The sequence below is a fragment of the Pangasianodon hypophthalmus genome, chromosome 15 (assembly GCF_027358585.1).
Source record: "Pangasianodon hypophthalmus isolate fPanHyp1 chromosome 15, fPanHyp1.pri, whole genome shotgun sequence".
Lineage (NCBI taxonomy): Eukaryota > Metazoa > Chordata > Actinopteri > Siluriformes > Pangasiidae > Pangasianodon > Pangasianodon hypophthalmus.
This window is the reverse complement of record NC_069724.1, coordinates 19387769-19414050: the sequence shown is the minus strand read 5'-3', so window position 1 is coordinate 19414050 and position 26282 is coordinate 19387769. Positions and strand designations below refer to the sequence as shown.

Genomic DNA, 26282 nt, shown 5'->3' with positions numbered 1-26282 from the left:
CAAGTAAAAGCATGTTAAAATCTGGTTAGACCCAAACAGAGAAAAGAGCGTCCACTCTGACTGCGGCGCAGGAGCATCGCCAACATTCTGACAGCCGAGGTCCGATTACATCAACCGTTTACACTTACTTATGGCAGTTACACTTATGTGAGAAAATCACGCTTCGCAGGCAAGGTTCTCTACATCTTTACGCTACTACGTTTGTTAAACTGACTGCTTAACCAACACGATCTTTGCAGCAAGATTAAAAAGTAAATAAAACATTTCCTTGTCTTAGGTGAAATAGTTAGAAGTAGAGATTTCAGAGGAAAGAGTTATAGGCAGAACTTTTGATTTGTCATCATTTTTGTCACACTGAGGTTTTTTTTCTTTGTTTAGCAACTTTGAAAGAAGAACATCTTAACCACACATGGCTCCAAAGTACATTTTAGAAAGGTTTTAAAGGATAAAAGATGTGACTCATTCACACACTTTGTAGGATGCTTTTAAAAATAATTTATTGTTCTTTATGTACAGGAAAAAGCTCTAGAAACTTGGTAGAAAAAGTGAATTGTACAAGAATCTGTCATTATAATATACACACGCTCTCTCCCTCACACACACACAGACACATACACACGTTCCTGATGCAGAGCTGCGTCTTGCACCACTGCAGATTCCTCCATTACATGTCAGCCGTACACACAGAAAGAAAGTCCGTTTTCCATTCTTGTTCAGAAAAGTCTTGAGTGAAATAAGTACCGCGCCCGTTCATTAAGAACAAATGAAATGACCATTATAAAATTCTATACACACACATACACATCACTATGCTGTATGCTCATTCCGCCATTGCACCTATTGTATCACTTTAGCTATAACATAATCCACAGACGCAGAAGAAAACAGAGAGATGGAATCATGAGTGTTTTTCTTTTTTTAAAAAAAAAAGAAGTAAAGAAAGGAGAGAGAGGGAGAATAAATCCCAAATTCAATTTGCATATTCATATCAGCTCAAAGCTGCATGTGGGCCTAAATCACTTCTTTGGTAAACAGACTAAATGAAGCAATAAAGCAGAGTAGTGGATATAGATATATACGCTAAATACACATGCTGGAAATGTTTAACACACTGAGGGGAAAAAACATAAAATTAGGTGAGATGCAACAGCACAGCGAACTCGGCTAATGAGCTTCTTTACAGTTACAGAAAGAAGCTAACGTTTGACCTGAGGAGCAGCGAGAACTGAACAGTTTGGTCCACATGGAAAACATGACGAGACTGTGGGTCAAAAAGAGCTGCAAAGACAAACCGAGCTGCTGCTTTATCATTGCACACGGATACACAACCCCATAATAATACTGAAGTGACACGAAATGTAGTAAGCAAGCAGTTTCGTGTTTGTTTTATACACTTAAAGAGCTGTGAACTCGTCTCTCAGTCAAGGACAGGGATTTAAATCTGACTAACAGCAACTATAATTATTTTCTATCTCGGGTTAGAATCCGTAATATATTTAAGATTTACATAACACTATTACCTCATCATCAGCCAAAGGATGAGCATTTCAGTTGTGCTTAACAGCACGTCGGCCATATAATTGCATTGTGTATTCTTCAGGTTACTCATGTTTATGTACCTTGTGGCTTTGTTGCTATTATTACATGAAAAAAAAAAAAAATCGGATTAAATTTGTAAATGAATGGGGTGCGAATATTAAAAGCGTCTTACAAAGTACCAATGGTGCATCAGTCATGATGAAAACAGTGAACTCCTGAGCACAGCTAAATAAAAATGCATTTTAAAAGTAAAAAAGTAAATTAAGAACTACAGAGCTAAATATACTGAAGTGTACACACATCCATTCAGCGATGGAGTGCTGTTTCTGATAACATTACTGAATATATAATAATAATAATAATAATAATAATAATAATAATAATAAAAAAGTGAAGCTGTAAATTCTTTAAAACCACAAACACACAGCATTGTAACTTGCATATCAGTGCTTTCAAAGCACAACAAGAAGCAGAAGAGAGATGACTGGAGACGGGAGGGAAAAAAAAAAAAAAAAAAAAAGTTTTGAATGCAGACAACTACAATAAATGAGGTATTAGAAATTCTCACAGTTGAATTAAAAAAAAACAACTATTCATACTCAAAACATCCAAATTCATCCGAATGCTCTTCCTACTTATAAAGAGAGAAGGACAAAAATAAATCAGTACAACATGGAAATAAGGGTGCACGCTTTGTAAGAGCTGAGTCACGACTGCTGCTAGGAAGAAAGGAACCTGCAGATGAGATGAAGATCCTGTAATCTGCACTCTTTCATTGCTAGCAGCTCGCTGTTGAAACACTGCAGGCTCTTACCTGTGCTTGCGATAGGGCTGGGTAATCTGACCATATGATTTTGATACATATCGGAATATACTCATTTATCTTATCATCATCAGATATCAGTGCTTTTACAACCCTGCAGCTGGACACTAATGTACCAACTGTTTCTTTTCCCTCCTTTTCCTCATTACGTAATCTTTTAGAAACGTGGAATTTAAAAAAATAATCTCTGGATGTCTAGTTTGTCATATTATGGCTAAAATATTGTGATAAGTATTGTGTACAGAGGTTTCAAGAACAGAGAAATAACAGAATTTCACTACAAAATCCTTGTCATGAGATGAGACGGCTCCATGATAACTAATAATAGTAATAATAATAACAATAATAATATTATCATTAATATGTAAATAATAGTGAGTGAACACAAAACCCCATTGGTGCATCAGTCATTATGAAACAATCTCCTGAGCACATCTGAAGAACTCAATTAAAAAAAAAAAAAAAAAAAAATTCAATTTTGACAATTATAAAATCAGCATAAATGACGAACACATTCTAACCTGTGCTTTTAGCGACCGGACACCACAAACCCCGCCCTCTTTTTCTCTATTGGTTCCCAAACCCGAGATTTGCAAATTCACAATTCAAAGTTCGCCTAGTCTGTGACAAGTCTGTGTGAAATAGAAGTAACTTCTCATGAGCAATCGTACATCTTAATGTCATATTCTCTGGTGGGTGAATTTCATTTACGCTTAGTCTTCATCTGAGAAAGCCGAAATGCGCTAAGTACTTTTCAGGCTTTTGCCATAGTGATGGGTCATAATTCTTAAACGCTATGGCTAAACCATAGCTATTGGGACCTCTGTGTTTATAGTGAATTGTTAAAATATGATATTTACCCAGCCCTAGTAGCAACATTTGCATTCTGGATGAACAAATGCGGATGTGTGAATTTGATTCTCCTTATACTGTATTATACAGCCCTTTTCTGCCAGCTTTGAAAGTTCTCTTAAGAGCTAAATTTACAATTAATTTTGGAAATACAGCCTCTCTCATAGAGATCAATAATACTGGTGTTAGAACACAGGATAAACACACAAACGCGTACACACACACACAGCAGTCTGGATGGATGTGAATTCAACCAAAAGACAGAACTGCACATTACGTATATCACACTTAAGAGATGGTTTATACTCACACACTGATCACAGTCAAGTCTCTTCTGTCCTACACTGTCCCTTATTCACCTTATTCACTGCGTAGGCCACACATCATCCCACACAGAAGGTTTTCTCCTTCTCTTCAGGAGATGAGGTTGTCGGGAAGTAGGTGGTGTTCACACTGTGTCCTCCAGCAGGAAGAGATAACAGTGTGACAAGCGAGGATGTGCGATTTAGGACAAAAAGACTCCCTGCTCTGTTTGTCTCTGTGAGCTGGGTGATACGACCATGTAGTATCGATAAAGTAATAAATAATATCAGAATTGTGGACACAGAAAAAAAAAAGATTTGAAAATTAAATACCCATTGAATTCATAGCATTGAAATATATTACTTGAAAAATCTGTGTTTATTTGTTTTGAAATCATCATCTTGAAATTCAAAGTATTTTTATTTATGAGGTCAGATATTCACAATTTTAAAAGTAACGTTTTAGGGGGAAAAACATCTACAGTTCAGGTTTTTTCAGATATTTAACTAAAGATTTTTAGGGAATTTTGCTAACTCCATTTGACTGCTTGTATTTGAGCACTGTAATGAGCAGCCTGAATAGATGTTTGAAAAATCTGAAAATTTAATTATTGAATCTGAATTTGTGAACACTGAAAAAAATATTTGACTAGATGGTTGATTTCCTGGCTTTTAAAATGAATAACTATGAACACTACATATGAATTTCAAGGAAGTTAATTCAAAGCAAATAAATACAGATGTGGATTCTGAAGCAACATATTCCAGTGCAATGGTGTTAAAATGTCATTATTAAGAATTCAACGGCTTTTACCATTTCAATCTTTATGCCTCTTTCTTGTTTCCATACACAACTGAGAGAGCGGAAGTATTTTTATAACACTGACCGCCTCATCTGTACTGGTTAATCAATCGTTTTTTTCCACATTAATTGTAATGTCATGTACTGTGTTATCACTGTCGACACCTCTACTGCACTGTGCCATGTGAAGATGATGTGAGCCCTACACAGTGAATAAGAAAGCGAGCCTGCTGATCACAAAACCATCCTGTGTTCTCTCTGTAGTGCCCAAGTCCCCTTAATACACTCCGACACATGAAGATGTGCAACAGAAACCCAGACAAAGTTCCTGCCTTCTGCCTGCGCTTCCTGCCACGACCCATAATGCACTGTGTGCCCCTTTAACGATGCTGCATGGCTTAGTGAATAAGAGGGTGGTTTAGGACACAACGTAGAGGAATCCAGATCCGGCTGATTCTCTGTTCTCTCAAATCATGAGAGTGTGCAGTCATAAGCGCCCTCATCAGCTGCCTCGTCCTCCGATTCCTCCTTGTGGTTGTCCTCCTTAATACGAGGGGCGGAGCCAGCAGGGATCTCAAGAGTCATAGGGAGGGTAAAGGTTGAGACCCCGCGATGTTCCTCCACACGGGGGAGAACTGGGTCGGCCATCTTGGAGATGGACGGCTGAAATGAGTCGAGCTGAACCTGATCCACGGAGACGTCACACAGCTTCTGCAGCTCAGGAGCAATGAGGTTCAGGAAGGGCTTGTAACCCAGACTGGAGACAGACAGCGAGAGACAGACAGCGAGAGACAGACAGCGAGAGACAGACCGCGTGCTAAAAGTTATTTATCAAAATTTTTCACTACACATTTTTATATATTCTTGCTTAGTTTTATTTAATCCACAGTTCATGGTGGTTTATTAGTTAATGCACTACTTTCACAATAAAACATCAAGACACGCACACACACACACACGCACACACACACACCAACTGACCAATCAGACGAAGCCCACTGGTCAATAGCGATGAGTCCGGCTTGTACACTCTGAACCGTTTCTGGATCCGCAGAATCCAAAAAGCCCAAAACTTGCTTTATAACGCTGACATCACGCAGAATCAGACCAATCACAATGCTCCATTCCAAACATCCTGCCTCTAAAAACACATGCAGCAAGTACCTGTATAAAGACAACAGAGTGATTAACACACTCCAAACAGTCTGCCTCCATAAAACACATGCAGTTAATACATACGCAGTGAGAGAGTTAGTAGATTTCAAAACACACCCTGACATTAAACTCTTGCTCTCTCTCATACACACTCACACACGACTGATCATCTCAGCAATGTTTTTCTTCCCAAAAAAATACAAGTGTTTCAAAGTGCACAGCTGATTAATACTGGTAATTAATATTACAGCCGGCACAAAATTGTCCCTCAGTGACATTGCCTCATCTGATGAGCTTACCTCAGCTGCACCTGGGACTTGTGAGGACCCTTATTGGCCAGCTCCATGGAGATGTGCTCCAGCTCTGACTGGCTGAGGCTCAGGGTGGAGAAGTTCTCGTCCACCATCGTCCAATCACCATCCACCATGGAGCTCGTCTCTGTTAGATCTGTGGCTGAGCCGATACTGCACTCCTCCGCTAGAGGGAGAGAGCGAGTGTTAAACATTTCACAAACAAGATTTAATCTAGATGACTCGAGTCTGTACAGGGGTTAGTCTTTCAGAGACAGCACTTAATACTGATGTGAATGCACTCCTGAGGTATAAGAATCAACTCAGTGAATTTATTAAAAATAAATAAATAAATAAATAAATAAATAGATCTTGCTAGAAAAGTTTTGGACCAGACTGTAGATCAAAAACACAGACTATTCACACTTAACATAACTGAGGAAATAATTACTAAGAAATTATGAAAACCAAAGCAAAAATATAAATGAAACCAAGTTTAAGAGTGACTCAGAGAAGCAAACTCTGCCATCTCACTTTTATTGATGAGAGGAGACAGAAAGGCTTCTTGTGTTTGTGGAGCGCCGTGTGAAGAGGCCGAGTCAATCTCTTTAGGCTCCGCCCCCAGTCCATCCAACCAGTTGTGATTGGTTGTGATCTGAGGTGGTACTGTGTCCATATCGCTGTTCAGTAAGCTATCGTTAGACCGAGACTTCAGCAGACGTGTGCTCAGCACTGCAGAGAGAGAGAGAGAGAGAGATGAGAAGAAAAAAAAATGAAGATGGCAGAAAAGAGCAACGTAGTAAGAACAGAGACATTTACTTAATTCATTTGAATCCTAATTTAAAAGAAAAAAGTTAAAAAATATGTTCAACAAAGACTCACAGATCTTTACAATCTTTTAATTACTATATATATATATATATATATATATATATATATATATATATATATATATATATATATATATATATATATATTTTTTTTTTTACTTGTATACAAGTTACACTACTGTGTACAAATGTAGGCGAGATGTCACTCTTGGTAACACACCTGTACATAAAACACATTGGAGACACAAGGATTTGTAGTTTACACAACATGGACACACACACCTGCTCGACAACGTCCGTTTTTGAGCGGGGAGCCAGCGGGGAGAACAGGAAAAGGCCACAGGAAGTCATTATGGAGGCATTTAAGGGCAGAGACAAAATCAACGATACGAGCAACACGTGTGCGCTCACGGGTCAGCCAGCCAATCAGCTCGAAGCCCAGCTGCGCTGAGAAACAGCCAAGATCCTTCAGACGGATCTGCTCCAGCAAACGCCGCGCGTGACGCCATAACATCATGTCGATGTACATGTTCTCAGCACTGTCGCTCTCCTTACTGCGCGCACAGACACACACACACACACACACACACACAAAATACAAAATATCAGCAAATGTACTGTAGTTTCTGGACTACACTTAGAGAGAAAGTGCTCTAATCACACTAACTTTTTTAATCACACTAATTATACAGCATACATGCTACTAGCATAGTTGGCTAATAGAAAATCACACAGCTGCTTTCACACAGCAAATTTCCTAGCATCACTGATCAGACAAAAAAAGTCCACGTTTTCAGCACTGAGACTTCTCTTTTAGATCATTTCCAGGCCTTAAACTCTAGAGCAACTGAGTGTCTTTGTGTTTGTGTGTGTATGTGTTCGCGTTTGCGTGTGTGTGTTTTTGCGTGTGTGTTTTTGCGTGTGTGTACAAAATGTTTTTACAGCTTTTATTTGAAAAAATAGCCAAAACATTGGTTACTGAGGTTAAGATTATAGTTAGGTTTAAGCATAGTGTAACATTTATTCATTACAGTAATCATTATATCAATGGAAGATCCTCACAAAAACAAAGTGTGTGTGTGTGTGTGTGTGTGTGTGGGTATACCCTTTAGTGGAGGGTCCTGAAGGCATGCTGAAGGTTTTCTGTAAATTGAATTTTCCTGTAGAAGCTGTTTCTGCTGACTGAGACAGACTGATACTGCGATGGCGAAAAAACTCAAATCCTCCAGTAGAGCTCGGCTCCTAAACAGAGAAAAACACATTAATCATGTTTGTGTCATTATAAAATAACCTTCAACAGATTAATGTATTTGAATGCATCTGACTGGATGTGATACAGAACCTGAAAATATTTTTCTCCCACTATTTTTTTTTAAATTTTTCTTCTAAAGTAAATAAAGTAACTACTGCGCAAAGGCATCAAGACTCTATCATCTCTACGTCTTTGCCTTGCTCATACACAGTAAGGCTGAATCCCAAATGACCTCCTATTCACTACTTATACTCTCTAAATAGGGTATAAAGTAATAGTGAAGTACATTTCTGTTTATTTCAAAAGTTGCTTATTTAAATATAAGAACCACGTGTTTTATACACAACTTTTTTTTTTTTTTTTTTTTCAAGCAGGCACTCATCTTTTTTTCAATTTAACAGCTAATAATATGCATGGTATGTTAGGAATCGATAGATTGGGTGCTTGATTTTCACACTATTCAATACACCTCACTCACCTGACTGGTTGGCGTAGTGGGTGGAGTCTCGCTCTCCCCCGACCCAATGGCCTTGAGGAATCGGATCATGTGACGACAGAGATCCCATTTTCCTTGTTCAAGTGCCGTGTTGAAGAGGAGAGTAGCGTGCTGACGACTCACTGCTGGAGCCTCCATGTTCTAGCAAAAGAATTATACCATTATTAGAAAAAAAAAGTTTCTTAAATTCAACAATGTACATATTTTCTTTGATACGGATTGTTCTCATTTATTTGTAAACTCGTCAATTTATTAGAAGGCTAATAATATAGTAATAGCTGGGAATAATAGGCGATTATAATGAGCTTCCAGGTGCAATTTTTATTACTTCATTCTACCACAACACTCCTGAATGCTTGATCCTGATTGGTCAGAAGGTGCTGAATAATTTTCTATAACAGTAGCTCCGGTTGCAAGGTTTATATTAACACGCTTGTTATAATTCGTTATTGTTTCTATAGTAACAACTTAAACAAGGACATGTATAGTGAACAGTCCACATAAACAGATTAAAAAAGCCTCATTGTTGATATGGTGCTGTTTGTTTGTTTTGCATTTTTGGAGGGAGTCTCCAGTGTCACTGCTTTCTAACAGGTAAAGCTGTAACTATGGTTTCAGACATGGAAAGGGCTCATTGGTTTTTCAGTAACATGACAAGCTGTATTTTTGTCTTCATGAGAGAGGGGGAAAAATGCTGATGGGTAAACAACTGTTTACTGCTGCTATAATGTAAATAATAATAGAAAATAATATATGTCTCGTTCCACAACATTAAACATAACTATAAACTAATAAAATCTACGGCATGTACTTTTTTAAAAATGAATAAACTACATTAATAAATAGAAAAAATAGAGGAATAAGATACTTTGGGATGCGCTTTAAAAACAGCTTAGGGTATATGGTAGTACACGGTATGATACAGCAGTAGACAAAATGTATACACTATTGTAAAAATTTTTATGCATCACCTTAAAATAAATTTCAAACACATATTAGCTTTGTTTGAAATTTATTTTATGTTGCAGTTACCTTATTAACCTTTGCCAACATTTGACCAAAAAAAATGCATTTGCATCACTTTAATATATTCTATTTATTATTTTTAATTTTCTCAGCAAAACATCTTTTTTTTTCTGAAAATTACTCCTCATACCTGCAGTATGATGAGATACGAAGCTGCCGTGTCCAGATCCCGGGCCATGATGCACTCCTCGAAGAGATCTTTTGGGTTCCCGACAGCAGCAAACAGGTAGTTCCAGAGGTTGAACTCAGTCTTGCGGGCGCAGTGGACGATGGTGCGCAGGAACAGAGGAAACTCGGCCAGGAACTTGGCCACGGTGGGCAGCAGCGGGTCAGGGATGGGCTCGCGAGACGTGGCCTCCTCCTCCAGCACCACGTGCACCATCAGCTCCAGCACATGCGAGAAATAAGGCAGAGATGAGCATGACTGAGCCAACAACAAGGCCTGCTCGCCCAAATTTCTCACCAGCAGCTGACGGAGGAGGTGGTGGAGGTAGATCTGAGATGTCCTTTCTACCAAGCAGAATGGAAAAAACGACTCCGGGGGCTCCCGGGACAAAGAAAACGTGGAGGGCCTGCGAGAAAGGCTTTCTTTGGTGGAAGAATCTCCTCCAATGCCCTCCAAAGAGGAGGAGGAGTTTCCTCCGAGGCCATCTTTGGAGGAAAAAGAGGAGTCATAAAGAAGAGTGTCATTAGCAGCACCCAAAACGAGCGCGTCCTCCGACAGAACGGCGAGCGGGTAGATGTCAAGGAGGAATGAGAGCATGATGCGGCGCGAGAGGAATGAGTGCGGTTTGCGGTTCTCGCGGCGTGGGAACAGAGGGAGCCACACCTTCATCCCTGACTCGCCGCATGACAGCCACAGAGCCTCCACCAGGTGGCGCTTCTTAGAACCAGAGTGACTCGAGGCCCACACACTCTCCACACACTGAGCCAAAACCACAGGCGGAGAGAAAGGCAGCTAAAAGGACAGAGTTAAATGTTAAATGTTAAAACAAACACCATAAAGACAACTACCACAGGAAAGAGGGGAGGGACAAGGTCAGAAAATGAAGCTAATCTAGCAAGCAACTAAGCATACAAAAACACAAGTGAAGGTATGAAAGTAAATCTGTCGATCCATTTAGATCCACTGCTAGTACGTGGGAAAGGCCTGGAACTCACCAGCGTTTTCTGACTGGCTGATGTGTCCTTGTCTCGTACCTGTGGGCAAGACCGGTCTCTCTGCAGCATAATGAGCTGACCAGCCAAATTCAACAAAATACTTTCTGCATTACATGCCTGAGAGAGAGAGAAGGGGGTATACAGAATGAGGTAGAAAGTCATGATCAATTCTGTTGTGTAAAAATACTTTTCATTTAGCTGACATTCTCAAAAAATGCAATATTTTGTACATGCTTGCCTCTCCTTGAAATGAGTGCATTATCTGAATATATGTGTGAGTGCGCACACGCTTGTGTGTGTGTGTGCACGTGCAAATGCTTGTGTGTGTGTGCCTGCTGTGTGGTTTTCAGTGACATTCCCGTCTCTGTTCTAACTGGAGTGAGTGAGCAAGTGTGTGTGTGCAAGTCTGTGCGTGTGGCACGTTGTACCTGCTGTGTGGTTTTCAGTGACATTTCCGTCTCTGTTCTAACTGGAGTGAGTGAGCGAGCGTGTGTGTGTCTGTACGTGCGGTTTTCGGTGACATTCCTGTCTCTGTTCTAACTGGAGTGAGTGAGAATGAATGAGTGAGTGTATATGGTGAGTGTGTATGGTGTGTGTGTGTATGGTGAGTGTGTATGGTGTGTGCGTGTGTATACCTGCTGTGTGGTTTTCAGCGACATTCCTGTCTCTGTTCTAACTGGAGTGAGTGAGAATGAATGAGTGAGTGTGTATGGTGTGTGTATATGGTGTGTGTGTATGGTGTGTGTGTGTGTGTGTGTGTGTGTGTGTGTATACCTGCTGTGTGGTTTTCAGTGACATTCCCGTCTCTGTTCTGACTGAAGTGAGTGTGACTGAAACCACCAGCGCAGGATGAGGAATATACCGTGACATCGACACTTCCTGTAGTAGATCTACAGACACTGAAGAGCTGAGAACAGAGAGAAATTTACTCTAAACGAAATTATTAAATCTCATAAATCATAGTCTGAAAGCACATTTCCTTTAAGAAATGCTTGTTTGAAGAAGAAAATGCAAAATACTGTATCTTACAAAATTTTTGCAAAAAGCCTTTGCCAATTTAAAAAAAAAAAAAAAAAAAGAAAAAAAAAAAAAAGTGGAGCTGAATGTAGGAGCTGTGTAGACAGTGTTGCCAGATGTGTTGTTTTACTGCAAAATGAAAATGATAAACAACTGTGTCGGCATAAAAGTGAACATTAGCACATGACTAGACGCAGCTCAACTGTTCTGTCAGCATATTTTTAGGTATCACAACAAGAGATAAAGTATGTAGTGCGACAGGTTAGTGTGTGTGTGTGTGTGTGTGTGTGTGTGTGTGTGTGTGTGTGTGTTAATTACCCGTCTTGCTTCTTTTCGATGCTATAAAGGCAGATGGAGCAGTCGGTGCGAAACAAAATGATCGTGTTTCTGAACACGTTGAGCAGCAAAGTTTCAGCATGCAGCTTTGTAACGCTTGCAAAGGCGTTGTCGAGGTTCGATGAGCGGAGATATAATCTCAGCTACACACAAAAATAGACAAAATGAAACAAGGAATCAGTGAAATCATTCGAATTTTACAAAAAGGTGTTCAGATTTCAGTCTCGCATGAGAATTTTTTTTGGTGTTGAACTCTCAAATCTGATTGGGCAGAATAAGTTGATTAATTTTCTGTAACACAGTAGGACCAGCTGCATGACAAATCATAGTTTTATATTTAAATTTTTGCTTTAGTACTTTATCTTTTGTGCAAATTGTAAACAAGGAAAGTGTTATTTAAGAAAAAGCGTATTCACTGATATGTTTTCTTGATAAGTCTTCTGTAAGGAGATGTTTGTTTAACATTTACAGACTGAGTCTCCAGTAGCAGCACTTTGTAAGAGTCAGTAAGTTTTCCACCATGGGACGTTCCACTTTCTCGGTAACATGACAAGCAGCACTTTTGGTTTTAGTAATTTTAAGAGAGAAATAATGAGAGAGAGACGCTTGGGAGGAAACGAGTGTTTATAACTGTTATAAGGTAAGTCATTACAGGAACTATCGTGCAAACGTTCCACAACGTTAAATCTAACTATAAACTTAAAGCGCCGTGGTATAAGATGAATAAACACTTCGGGACATGGTGTTATTGGAAAAACAAATCAACCTCCGGGTGATAACACTAATGCATCATGTTTTAGTGCTCGCACAAGTAATGGACAATGTAATGTATTAATTTTTAAAAAACAGTCTTAGGTTTAGACAATTTTTTTATTTTTTTTTTTTAATAAAAAGACCTGACTGTACAACCCCAGCTTTACACAAAACAAAACCATCAAAGGCATGTCAGGTACATCTGATAACACCGAATCAGCTACTGAATCATGAATGAAGAAGCCAGTCATGTGTAAACTGTGGTGCTGTACCTCCTCCTGCTGGTCGATGAAGTTGTAACAGGCAACGACGACAAAGTCATTCCACCAGGTGAGACCTCCGGTCACAGTCATACTCTGTTCCTGCAATACACACAGGTATGAAGGAATACACAACTAAACTGTTACGAAGAGCAAAACTGTTAAGACTTCCATACGGTGTATTAAACAGGTGATTTTACACACTACACATAAAAACAATAACAATAATAATAAAAAAAATAACAACAACAATTTCTGATCAATGTTTGAAAATAAATGAAACATTTACCTGTGTAATATTTCCAAACAGTTTCCATTTCCTGGTATATAATGAGTAATGTGCAAATCCGCGTCTCCCCGCTACCACCAAACACTGACCTGCTGAGTCTATGGCTGCAAACTAAACACACACACACACACCAACACAAGACACACACGCCAGCATGTAAACACACGTTAATCTGAACACCAGGCATGAAGTCCCTTTGTAACCAGCACACACATCTTTGCTAGGTCTTACAGCAATGGCTACTGCTATGGCACAAATTACAAAATTGAAACTGTGAAATAAACATCCATTCCACACACACACACACACACACACACACACACACACACACACACACACACACACACACACACACACACACACACACACACTTACCCGTATTGGCCAGTTAGTTTCTAGATATGTGCTGTGAATCTGAGAACAGAAACATTTTACAATTAGAGTTTTAACTCCAATATACACAAAAATCATGGATAAGTGAGGAATATACATTACAGAGCTATTACCAATATTACCAATATTGCTATTTTAAATGTATTTGTGCCTGAAACACTGAAGTGTTTTAGATCATGTCAGTGTTAACCTTTTAATTTTAATTATTATTTCAATTTTTTTTTAATGATTTAATGTTTTCAGTCTGAATTTCACTTTATCATTTCATTTTACATTTTCTCCAATCTAATAACTTTTTTTAAAATTTTTTTTATTTTGTAAACAGTTTAATATAAGGTTTACTTTTCTGTTTATTTTTTTGCTTTATACCAATCAGGAAATGGATCTTCCTGAACGGGATTCTTTTCACACACACCTCGAGCAAGTGTATATTCTTAACTAAATGCAACAGAAGTATGTGATACTTCTGTTATGTAATAGAGTGATGCAATGTGATGCTGTATATGTATATATATGAATAAGTGTGTTTGTAAAACGGTGCATGTGTAAATACAGGTGTGCTCAATAAAACTTTAGTGCAGCAGGTGTGTTTACCTGCCTCTCAGTGTACACACATGTATTTAAATAGTCCACGTGTCTGTAACTATGTCCACTTATTAGTGCAACAGGTGTGTTTACTTGTGTGTACCTGCACTACGTGCCAGTGTTTGTGTCCCAGTAAAGTGCTGAGCTGTGTGTGTGTTGTGCTCCGTGCTGAGTGTTGCTCCTGGTTGTGCATCTGAACTGCAGCATCTCCACACGTCATCAGCAGCCGATCCTCACCGTGGAGAAGCACCTGCTCCTGATTACTCTACACACAAAATATCATTGTACGCATTGTCACTGTACGTGTGTGTGTGTGTATATATACAGAGAGACAGAGACAGTAAAATCCCATCGTCTGCATCCAAATTTCCAAATTCTGATGGTTGTATTTAAGTTGTCTATTTATTTATTTTTAAGTCAGCAGAAATGACCAGAAATGAAATTTTTTTGTCGTATACAGCTGTCATCCTGATAAACTTAACATAGCAGACATAGCATGACACTAAGTAGTTGATAACTGAGGGAAAAAAAAAAACAAAAAAAAAACTAACACTGTCACATCTTCCTCAGACTGATCTCAAATTGAACCTCACTACAGTGAAGAGACTTTGCATGCTTCTTTGAAATATCTCTGATTTGACATTTAATAAATCTCCTTATATTCACTCAAAAACACTTGTCTTATTTCTTTCTTTTCTTTTTTTTTTTTTTTAAATCATCTATGACCTGATTGGTTAGGTGATTAAAGCACATATCATCACTCAGTAATTTTCTGAAAAGTACCAGAAGCTGTGTTGTAAAAATTTCCAGCTCTTCAATTAAAAAAAAAAGATCATGATCATATACAGAGTTATATGTTCCTGAAATACTTAACACACACACACACACACACACACACACACACAGGCCACATCCAGTGTTAAAATGAGAAGTACTGCTTCTGGTGTGCTTTAAATTTCAGCACAGGTGTACTACATGCTTGCTGAAGGTGTGTGTTCTTACCGTACAGGGATTGACTGTGAGTGCGCTCTTAATGAACTGAAACTGCAAGATGGAGGCCTGGCTTAACTGTGGAGACTGCTCTGTGCCCGCCTCCGTGCTGCCAATCACCCACAGGTGGTAACCCTCTGCCCCCCAGCTCTGAAAAGCACATGCATACAGGAAATAATGTCACAGCAACCTACACCACTGGTCCTGTATCTGAAGTGTATATTTAAAGCATGTAATTAAATAATATAAAAAAAAAAAACCATACACACAAAAAAGACATGTTAAATCAGTGAAGTCTTTCCCATTCCTGCTCCTTTATTTATATAGTATATTTATATATACTATACCAGCACACTGGTTATATCACTGGTTAGTCTGTTACCTGTTTACTATCTTATACTGGATTGCTCTAATGTTCACACACATTTTATCTTTATGAAAGAAAACATGAGCGAAACAGGGCAACTAAAAGAGCAGGATTCGGGGCTGAACGTGCATCTTCATAAAAGAAGTGTTATTTGGTGAGAAGTGCTGAGAGGTCTCACCATAGAGCTGATCTTGAGTGGCTCCTTCTTAGTGCCATCTGATCGATATCTGAGGAGAGAAAGAGGAAGGAAGAGAAACATGGAAGCAACAGTTATAAAGAGAAAGTGAGAACCAAAACAAAACCGTTCTTTAATTTAAAACTAGAACCTCCTCCGCGTGACTGGTGCATAAACATGGCCTATTTTCTAAAAGGTTGTGCTACAGAAATGTGCACTGTGGCTTCAGAAATGGGTAAACTGTAAGTAAATACAGATATGTTTATTGCTACGTTTAACAGCTGATGTTTTAGGTACACAATGTTCAGAAAGTCTTGAGGGGCTTAGGAAATGTTCTTGTTTTGGTAATTTTGACTTTGTTTGCACAGGTCAATTTTTTTCCCAATGAAACCAACGGCAAAGACTATTAGAAGCTAGGCATAAACATTAAATGTAATATAAATGACAGTTTTTTGCTCTACTGTAACCCACAGCCTGTAAAATATGGTATATAAACCAATGCATTAAACGGGTTTATCCTGCTTTTCTCAACTACGCAGCACCACACCACTTTAAACTGTAATGATGTCAGCATATGAAACATGACTTGAGTGAAAACTCTGAATTGTTGCTATTTTTGGAATGGATTCATGCGCATGCGTGTGTGAGACTCACGTGAAGTCCTCTCCGAGTGTGCAGACGAGATGAGCTCCAAACACACTCCACATAGAGAGACCTCCACATGCCCAGGTCACCATGACAACGCTGCAGTCCGGAGACCAACGGATTAGCTTAACTGGACCTGTTTTATTATGGATATCTGAGAGAGAGAGAGAGAGAGAGAGAGAGAGCGCGCGAGTGTCAGAGAGAGAAAAAGAGAACCATTGTGCACTTTGTTTAGCTGCCAGTTGCAAAAAGGAAATATTAAAATATTTTTACAAAGAAATTCTCCCTAAAATTCCACCGTAACCACCAGTACAAGCCTAAAAGTCCCTGATGAACCTGAACAGATTAGCAAGGTGTTCTACTCCTACCTTACACTAGAGGGGAGCAGTGTACAACTCACCAAACATATAAACCCCTCCTTCACACATGCAGTTCTAACAGGAACCGTTCAGCCAATTTTATGGCTCTGGGCTATCAGTAAAAATGAGTCAGATATGAGCTCAGCAAAGAAAATCACAGAAATCAGCAAAAAAGGATCATACCAAGACCAAGTTGCTACTTGCCTTGTAGCTACATTCAGGGACTATTTTATCAGTTAACTGTAGCATATAGGTCAACTCTACCCTGTCCATCCTCTGACTTCATCTTTATATCTCAGAGAAGAATACTAGCTTTTTTTTTTTTATTTTGATAACTGTATGAAAGTCACACGCAACTTGTTTTCTCTGAGGTAGCTATAGACTGAGCACAACAGTGTTAGTTTATGGGTCTTTAATTGTTTTGGGGTTGTAAATAGCGCCACCCTGAATAGACGAGGACATCATGTGTCTGTGTCGAAAATGCTACATATTTAAATTCCTGAGAAACTGCCCACTGAAGTAGGTATACAACAGAACAGTATTTTGTCCAGGGCTGTTTCTAAACCTTTAGGGGCCCTAAGCAACATCCGACTTACCCCCTTACTTGTTGATCCAATCTTCCAGTAGTGGAGATAGTAAGCTTCCCGGGGATGTTTTGGGGTAAGCTCAAGTGTAATCACTGAGGGATAATGCTGGGAATGAGCCGGCATTTTGCTTAGCACAAATCTGGGTACATTAGAGTCCTTTATCCTGACTTTCGGGAATTTTCTTGTCATGTATGAATGCATGAGAGCTGGACAGAAAGTGGGAAACGGAGATCCGCCAGCAGTGGCGAAGTTTTATGTACAAAAGTGGCTTTGTTAAAACTGCAGCACTTTTACGACCGACACCTTTTCAACAAAATTGGACGAACCAATGCACTACCACAAAATTCAGATCCAAACAATCCATTTAATTAACCAGCAGGATTGCTTAAAAAACATAAATACATGGCACTTTCAAAAACTAGGCAATTTAGGTATACTAAAAAGGACTATACACCATAATTGCATTTAGTGAATGGACCTGATTAAAACTGCAGCTACCTTTATTATTTACAAATTGCTTAAATTTCAACTGAGTCTTCTACATTCTTGGTCTTCGCTAAAATATTAAAACAAATAAAAAAATATTAAAAAACTAAAAAAAAAAAAAAAAAGAAAAAAAAAAGAATGGGAAAGGAGAATCATGACATTTTGTCACAAAACATGTAGCTGCAGGAACTGTGTGTGCGCGCGCACACGTGTGTGTGTGTGTGTGTGTGTGTGTGTGTCTAAATTACCTGGGTAGTGTTTGGGGCTTAACTCCAATTTGTGTGACAGCTGCATTGATCCTGTAGTGTTGTCTATCATGTAGACCAATACAGAGCCACTAAAACACACACACAAACAAACATTTCCTCCATGTTACAGGAAGACATTTTTAGTAAACCTATTCCAGTACATCATCTAATAAGCAAATAATAACATGCATGCTTGCACCAATATTTTCCAGATGAACACACACACACCCCTTAGCCGAGTGACTCATAGTGACAGAACAGTGAACACCTGCAGTTTTAAAGATCATGGCGTCTGAACATCTGTGTGGTTCAGAGATATGAGCGTGGCTTGACATTTAAAACGCATTAAACATATAACTGGCAGGTTGCTTGTAAAGAAATGCAGTAATGCAGCATTTTGTGCCGTGTCGTGAGTTACAATTACTTTTTCGCTCAAAGATGAACGAATAACTTCCTATTTAAGATCCAAGCCAATCTTTTTCCAATCTTCTCGTGAGCTGGTGCACACTGTAGCCTCAGATTTCTGGTGTCTCATTTATAAACGCGTGTGTAAGACAAATTCTAAATGTGTGTGCAAGAATCACCAATACGCATAAGGAAACTTGCGTATGCAAAGCTGTACGCCATGGACGTTGTTAAAACCCACACTTTGTAAATTGCTCTGCTTGCGCACAGCCATGCTCATTTGCATACAGAAACGCCCCCAAATCACCATATATGGTAAACAACTTCCCTCTTAAAAGGTACTGCTCCTTATGGACGAAAGTCAAAAGATTAATTTCACCAACAATGAAGTACAGATACTGTACTTTCCTGTAATGGGAAACTGACACTGGAGACTTCTGTGAATGTTAAATAAACATCTCCTTACAGAACATTTCCCCATAACAATGATTATGCATTTTTCTGATCAGAATCGGCACCTTCTGATCAGATTCAAGAATTCAAATTTGAAAAGAGTGCTGTGGTACGTTTCCAAATAAAGCCAAGCAGTCTTGCATCTCAGTACGATTGTGGTTTCTCAGTTTCTTCCCTGTGGTGCAGATGTGACCGAGTGGGCTTTAGAAAGCCTGAGATTTAACACATCTTAAAATTAAAAGCAGAGCAATGTGCTAAATATTCTCATGTGCTAAACGGCAGATGAAGCTCACATGCGCCAAATGCCACAATCAATAAAGGAGAGGAATGTGGCTGTAAATTTGTAGCAGAGAAGTTAAAAGATGATGTGTGTAAAAGCATCACGCATTTCTTTTAAACGTTTGACAACTGGGGCAGATATTAGCTGTGCATGTAAACTTCCTCAATGAAATAGATGAACTATATTATGAAATCAAATCGTGGTGTTAACATGGAGATTGAATTACATTAAAAAGTGTGATTGTGTGTGTGTGTGTGTGTGTGTGTGTGTGTGTGTATTCACATCTCCAGCTCAAGACAATCTTCAGTGTAACTGCTCTAATTAAATAACAGACACACACACACAGACAAAGCAAGTACACCACACAAACTATACACACTGTTCCACATACACACTCGCACCTTGCACAGCCGAAAGCCATCAGTCTGTATTTGTTGTTCACTGCTACACATGTGCCGTCTGTCACATCCGCTGCCCAAACGCCCTGCAACTGCTACACACAGAAAACATCATATAATTAGTATAAGTGCACATGTCTAATTATACACACTCCCCATATCACAGGCCTACGTCTAAGTACAGGTAAACACGCTTGTCTGTGGTAATTGTGCATGAGATGCAAATGCGGTGGAGAGAGATTAGGTTCAAATAAAGTTACTGTATTCCTTAAAAAATAAAGAGAAAAACAGTCATTCCTTGAGAGCTTTTTCTAAACACTAAAAAGCGTGTAATTCTGAACAATGATTATTTGCGGAAAAAACTTGCTAGATGTCAACATGTGATGTATGAACAATATTTACAAAAGTTTCACACAAATGATTAAGATTAATCACTCATCCACAAGTATAGGGCTATTTTTTTTTTAAAAATTCACTGAAATGAAAACATCACTGAAAATGAAGCTTTTTCGAAAACTCCAAAGCCCCAATGTGAAGAATTTTTTTTTTTTTTTTTTTTCCCCGGATATTTCCCCCATTTCAAACTGTTGCTCATGCTGCATCACAGGGCAGCGTAACACACTCAGACGAAAGCGCTATCCGTCCTCTTCTGCATACATGAGCTCAGAGACGCCCATGGTTGGCTAGTGTTGCTGTGATTGACAGGGCAGAGAGAGTACGGCCCTCCCTCCCACACAGCGAACATGACCAGTTTTGCTCTATTGCATGTCAGGGATGGCTGCGGCATCACTGGGATTTGAACTCGAGAATGCTGGATGATGGGATGAACACTTTTCTGTTTCACTGCTTAGGAGCCAGAGTTCTTGAAAACCCTGAGGTCACAGTGTGAACCTGCAAAATGCCCTCTGCAGCTGTTACGCTAGTGTTATGAATGTGCTAAGAGTCAGTATATCATGACTGCTGCTCTGTAATTTCTAATTTGTTGACATGTTTGCAATTTAATTTCGCTTTGTTTTATTGTTATGCTTGGCGCAGTACTGCTCCTGAATCCACCACTACAAAATGCATTTGAACAATGTCGCGGCCACATGACAGGAACTTCTCCAAATGCTACTGGCTGCTGTGTAAGTCAGTCAAGCAGCTCAACATGACATCACTCTTCAAATCACAGCTAAGAAGCCATTTCATTGTGGACACTGAGTTTACAGCCTTGCACACCCAATTTTACTAGAGTTTGCGATTTTGTAATCCATGACCTCTGACAGAGTGTGCTCGCATTCCTGCTAGACAGTGACTAAATTTGTGTCTGCAACTCACACTTTATTTCCGTTTTTACTTCCCTCTCTTTTGTTTGTGTGGTTATAGAAAGCATGTGAAACCTGATTATAGCAAAAGCTGCACAAAATGCTATGCAGTCTGCAATCGACAGTGTCAGTAAAGCTTTTACTGACAGATCTGACGGTTTAATTAGGAAATGCAAAACTGAGAGAAACGAGATTCCTTTATTTTTAAATGTGCAGCAAGCAACAGAGAGAAAACAGCAATTCAGGTGCAACCGCTACTTAATAATAAGCAGCTTCTTCAAATTTTTTTTAACCTTCTGTTGGTTCACAGGAGCAAGGTTTGCAAATTCCCCGCTTAAAGTTACACCCAGATAATGTCGAAACAAAGCGAAAGTAGCTGCTAACAGACACAACTGTCAGTCTTTCATGTCATCTGTCCTTTCCCCTTCAGTGAAATGGCCAAATTTTATTCACATTTGGTCTGATCACAGGCTTTAGCTCAACACCAGTAAAGCAGTATCACCATAGCAAGGGGTCAAATTACTTCAATGCGACAGCTAAACCATAAATTTTGGCACCTCTGGAAATGCTATCTGACTTATTTAGGGGACACTGGGTTGCTTTCGGCAAATCTGTCGACTCTTCTAGCCACAAAACGCAATCACTGTGGAAAAACTGATAACTGATGACGCATTCAATATGAAAATACCAAGTGTGAATAGCTTCTGTCTTGCTTGTCTACTTGTGAACTAGCTCACCTGAAATGGTAAATTTTATTTATGTGGCAATTTTAATAATATACAGAGCAGCTTTACAGGAATCCAGATGTATAGTTAGATCCCTAATGAGCAAGCCAGAGGGGACAGTGGCAAGAAAAACCCCCTAAGAAGACATGAGGAAGACACTTTGAGTGGAACCAGACTCAAAAGGGAACTCCTCCTTCTTCTGGGTGACACTAGATAGTAGGATTATAAATCAGTATTCTTCAACATTTATGCACTCTATAGTCAAACAGTACTGAGTGAGGTGAACAAGTGTTCATTTTGAGTAAGGAAAGGATGAGTCTTGGACATAAACTGTTTTTGTAAGAAACAACTCTAACACAACTGCGAGTATTTGACATTAGTGTTAATTAAAAGTGGTATTTAAAAAAATTGGATCCCTTTATGCATTAGAAGAAATTATTTTAGAAAATCTTGTAATGACAGGTAACAGTAGGAGCAGACGAGCCCTGAGGGGAAAAAGCAAAACTTGCCTCTATTTTCTAAGTGATCTATAAAAAAATGATTTGGTCGTGTTGTAATTATTAAATTCTTCAGTCATGTGTGCTCACTCTAAATGGGTTATTGAACACAACCCCCTGGATCTCTGTTGAAGGCTTTGATCTATAAACTATCAGAAGCTTTTTTTAACTTAATATATTTTTTCATGGAACACAGTATATTGGAATTAATATTGCACCAAGCTGTGACCAGTTTTTGCACATTATTTACTTACTTTAATGTTACTTGGTGTATTAATGCTGAAGTTCAGGGTTTGTTCATGTTAACTAATGCATGAAATAATATCTGTTAAGGGAACCATTATGTAACAGGTCACAAATTTGTACTTGTAGATATTTCCAGAAGTTATCACCTCGGTGGAGAACCTGTTAGCGGTTGGCGTGATGAAGCCGAGCCTTCCATCATCGAGCACAACAGCGAAACCATCTAACGTCATACAATACTCCATTTCTCTGATGTGGACTCCATTCAGATCCAAACACGGACCACCTAACACACAAAAAAAAAAGATCCTTTACATGAACAAATCATGTGACAGTTTTCAGGGGAAAAAAAAAACAAAACAAAAAACAATGAAGTGGATCATGTGTGATGTTAAATATTTCTCAGCTGTGTTAAATGTGTTAGCATTGAGTAGCTTGTGAATAAAATCTAACCGCGTGATGACTGCAGGTCCAGAGAGAAAGGAATGGTGCTGAGGTTAACAGCTCTCCGGCCGTTACACACTCCATCCCAGTGCAGCATGTGCAGATAGCCATCAGCCGTACACACTAACAAATCCTCCTGCAGAGACTGAAGACTGAGAGAGAGAGAGAGAGAGAGAGAGAGAGAGAGAGAGAGAGAGAGAGAGAGAGAGAGAGAGAGGTGGGGGGGAGAACTAGATAAGTACATGACTTACATCCATCTCACAGTGTTACAGTTCACAAGCACATCACATCCTTCATTTCAAATTTCAACATGTCAGCAGCTCCGTGTGAGAAAAAGCATTAGCGTGCGTGCACACACGCACACACACACACACACACACACAGAGCCTTTCAGTTCTCACTCATGATCTCATTATTGCATTTGTATTACACCTGTTTCTGCTGACCGACTCTACTGAGGGAAAAAAAAAGGGTATGAATAACACAGATAACTAAAGTCCAACAGAAATGCACAGCTAAAAGACAGATGTAAAATAACAATCCCAGCATGAGCAACAAGCACAGTGAGCCAGACTTAATCAACGTGATTTAGTTATGTTGTAATAACTTAAAAACCCTGCTCTTATCACATATTTGCTATTACAAAGAAAAAAAGAAAGAGGTAGAGGAAGAGACGTGAGAGGGTGAGAGATGCAGTAACATCTATAATCCAACGGTTTATCATTATTGCCAAGTGACCTGAAGCGTAAGCTAGCGCTAGCCATAAGCTGTAAGATAGCTCTGATTAGGTTTAAGCTGTTTGATGACGGTATTGGGAATCACTGATAAATCTATCGTAATGATAAGTTAAATGCCAGAAAACAGGATTTCTGCAGCTGCTTGGGCTTTAGACACAAATCAGTAGCCTGGGCCCCATGGATAAGCAGCCTGGGTGATTAAATTTGTTTATTTGCATTCTCATTCATGCTTATTCAGGAATAAATGAATGAATGAAGGAATGAAATAGATTTTGAGTGGCAAATCGGATGCTTTACTAGTTACACCAGCGATGCACATCACCAATGTGGCTTAATCACACAGGTTAAGTCTCCATTATCTGGTTTCCTCCAGTAAAAGGTTTGTAAAGAGCATGTCCATATTTAAATTTATAACTGTATTTAAGCGTTTATGTGCAAAGTGTGTGTGTGTGTGTGTGTGTGTGTGTGTGTGTGTGTGTGTGTGTGTGTGTGTGTGTATGTATATACCTGGTAATAGGAGCCTCCAGGTCAACTGGCTTCTTCATTTCCACACTGAGAGCAGGAGCACATTGTTCCTCTTTATACCCTGGAGTAACCTTCACACGCACACTACCCCTACACACACACACACAAATATGAAGTAGTGAAATAACTTTAAACCAAAATGCATTATTATTATTATTATTATTATTATTATTATTATTATTGTAACACTACACACCGTTTGTTTGTAAGTTTGTTAAAACACGGACAAAACAGTTTCTATAGCAGCAGGCTTGTTCACAAGAAGGAAATGTACATAATCTAAGGCTAATAATAAACGTGTAAATGTGTGGAAGGAGTCTCCACTGTGAGCAGCTGACTTTCCGGTTTCTCAGTAACATGGCAAGCTGCATTTTTGTTTTTTTTCATCTTGTCATCTGCAGACTGGCAAGTACATGTCTTAATGTCTACTGTCTCCCTGGAAAAGGTACTGGCTCCAAGTCAGAGACGTGTGAGAGAGAGAGAGAGAGAGAGAGAGAGAGAGAGAGAGAGAGAGAGAAACAGAGTAAAACAGACAGACATGTTCTGACTTGAAAAGGAAACATCAGCTCTTCTCTTGATGTGTTTCTGAGAGAGAACTTCTGAAGAGGAAAGCAGATCCCTGATACGTGTAAGTGTGTGTGGACACCTCGGAAAGTGGAGATCTGTGTGTGTGTGTGTGTGTGTGTGTGTGTGTGTGTGTGTGTGTGTGTGTGTAATGGAGAGAGATGATAAGGAAAGAAAGACAACACCACAAAGGAGAGATAGAGTCTGTGTGTGTGTGTGTGTGTGTGTGTGTGTGTGTGTGTGTGTGTGTGTGTGTGTGTGTGTGTGTTGCTCACAAAGAAGATGAAAGAATTCAATTCTGTACCACGTGAATCTACAGTGCTGTGTTACGACTGGGTAATATTAAAAAAAAAAAAAAAATTATAACAATGTCCTTTTTTAAATTAAACTCCAATAACTGATGACGTTTTCTACAAACGTACACAGCTACACGTCTGAGATGCTTTTCTGCTCGTCATGGTTGTAAAGAGTAGTTACTTGAGCTACTGTAGCCTTCCTGTCTACTTGACCCAGTCTGGCAATTCTCTGACCTCTCTCATCGTTCCACCTACAGAACTGCTGCTCTCGGGATGTCTTTTGTTTTTCGCACTACTCTATTGTTGTCTACTGTGAGTGAAAAACAAATCACAGAAGATTTGCAGTTTCTGAAACACTGAAAGCAGCTTGTCTGGCATCAACAACCACGCCACAGCTAAAGTCGCTGAGATCACCGGGATTTGAACATTAACTCAAGCTCTTAACCTCTGTCTGCAGAATTTTATGTACTGCACTGCTTCTACATGATGGGCTGATTGGATAATTGCATGAATATGCAGGAGTGCAGATGTTCCGTTTCTGTCATTAGAACAGTTTAGTTTTGTATTCTGTAATCACTAAATGCTTCATAAATAACTGCTTTCATAATACATCTTGCCTTTTTCTATTTCCTATACAATCAGTTTGTGAGGAATTTGTTTCCGCTCCCTGCTGCCTTCACCGATTTATTGAACATTTCAGGCAAAATTACTATTCAAATTTTTCAAAGCATCGTTTGAATGATATTCAAAATATTTTAACTGTGGTGCACAAACACACACACTACATGTAAATGCCACCTAGGTCACAAAAACGAGCCTTTTTTTGTGTTTGAATATGCAGAGTGCTAGGAGCTATAAAGTTCACCGAAGGAAGTAAACTTGCTACAGAGTGCACCCACACACACCCGCACACACCCATATACACCCACAACCCCTCCCTCCACCCCCCCACCCCACCCAACACACCCACACCCACAGGTATACATCACTGCACAGACATTCGCTAGGTGGCAGCTAAACATGAAAATGAACAGACACGTTTGTTCAGATGAGGATGAGTGTCAGTTACACTGTAAGGAGCTTCAGTGAGCCTGAACAGAGTAAAAGCTAATAAAAACAAGTGCAGTGGATCTGTATTTATGTATGCACATAAAGAAGAATGTTTGTGTTATAATGCTTTTAGAAGCACTGAGAGAACAAATAAGGAAGAAATGTATGAGAAAGAGAGATCACTCACTTTGGATAGATGGGCTCGTACAGATATTTTTCATCTCCACCTCCGACAATGTCGAACAGCAGCACGTATCCATTAGCAGCCTGGAAAAAAGGCAAATTATTGATGAGCAGCTAAATAAATAACATGCTGGTGTGGATTACACACACACACACACAC

General features: G+C 39.2%; 1 protein-coding gene across 2 annotated transcripts in view; it reads right to left on the bottom strand.

Annotated features, from left to right (window-relative positions):
• Positions 1-480: 480 nt before the first annotated feature.
• Positions 481-26282, bottom strand: part of ric1 (RIC1 homolog, RAB6A GEF complex partner 1) — a 54769-nt gene continuing 28967 nt past the window's right edge. The window contains exons 3-26 of one of the 2 annotated variants that reach the window (XM_026928849.3): positions 26127-26206; positions 24012-24119; positions 22777-22919; positions 22473-22609; positions 19558-19649; positions 18019-18107; positions 16348-16492; positions 15697-15745; positions 15164-15301; positions 14265-14426; positions 13559-13597; positions 13184-13294; positions 12907-12996; positions 11864-12024; positions 11303-11435; positions 10529-10645; positions 9498-10325; positions 8324-8482; positions 7699-7835; positions 6876-7147; positions 6298-6495; positions 5773-5950; positions 5300-5482; positions 481-5075 (exon numbers count right to left, since the gene is read on the bottom strand). In XM_026928849.3, coding sequence (XP_026784650.1) covers positions 4790-5075; positions 5300-5482; positions 5773-5950; positions 6298-6495; positions 6876-7147; positions 7699-7835; positions 8324-8482; positions 9498-10325; positions 10529-10645; positions 11303-11435; positions 11864-12024; positions 12907-12996; positions 13184-13294; positions 13559-13597; positions 14265-14426; positions 15164-15301; positions 15697-15745; positions 16348-16492; positions 18019-18107; positions 19558-19649; positions 22473-22609; positions 22777-22919; positions 24012-24119; positions 26127-26206 — 4035 coding nt within the window. In that variant the 3' untranslated portion in view covers positions 481-4789. The remainder of the gene's footprint in view (positions 5076-5299; positions 5483-5772; positions 5951-6297; positions 6496-6875; positions 7148-7698; positions 7836-8323; positions 8483-9497; positions 10326-10528; positions 10646-11302; positions 11436-11863; positions 12025-12906; positions 12997-13183; positions 13295-13558; positions 13598-14264; positions 14427-15163; positions 15302-15696; positions 15746-16347; positions 16493-18018; positions 18108-19557; positions 19650-22472; positions 22610-22776; positions 22920-24011; positions 24120-26126; positions 26207-26282) is intronic. The other variant, XM_053240126.1, reaches the window with a different exon arrangement.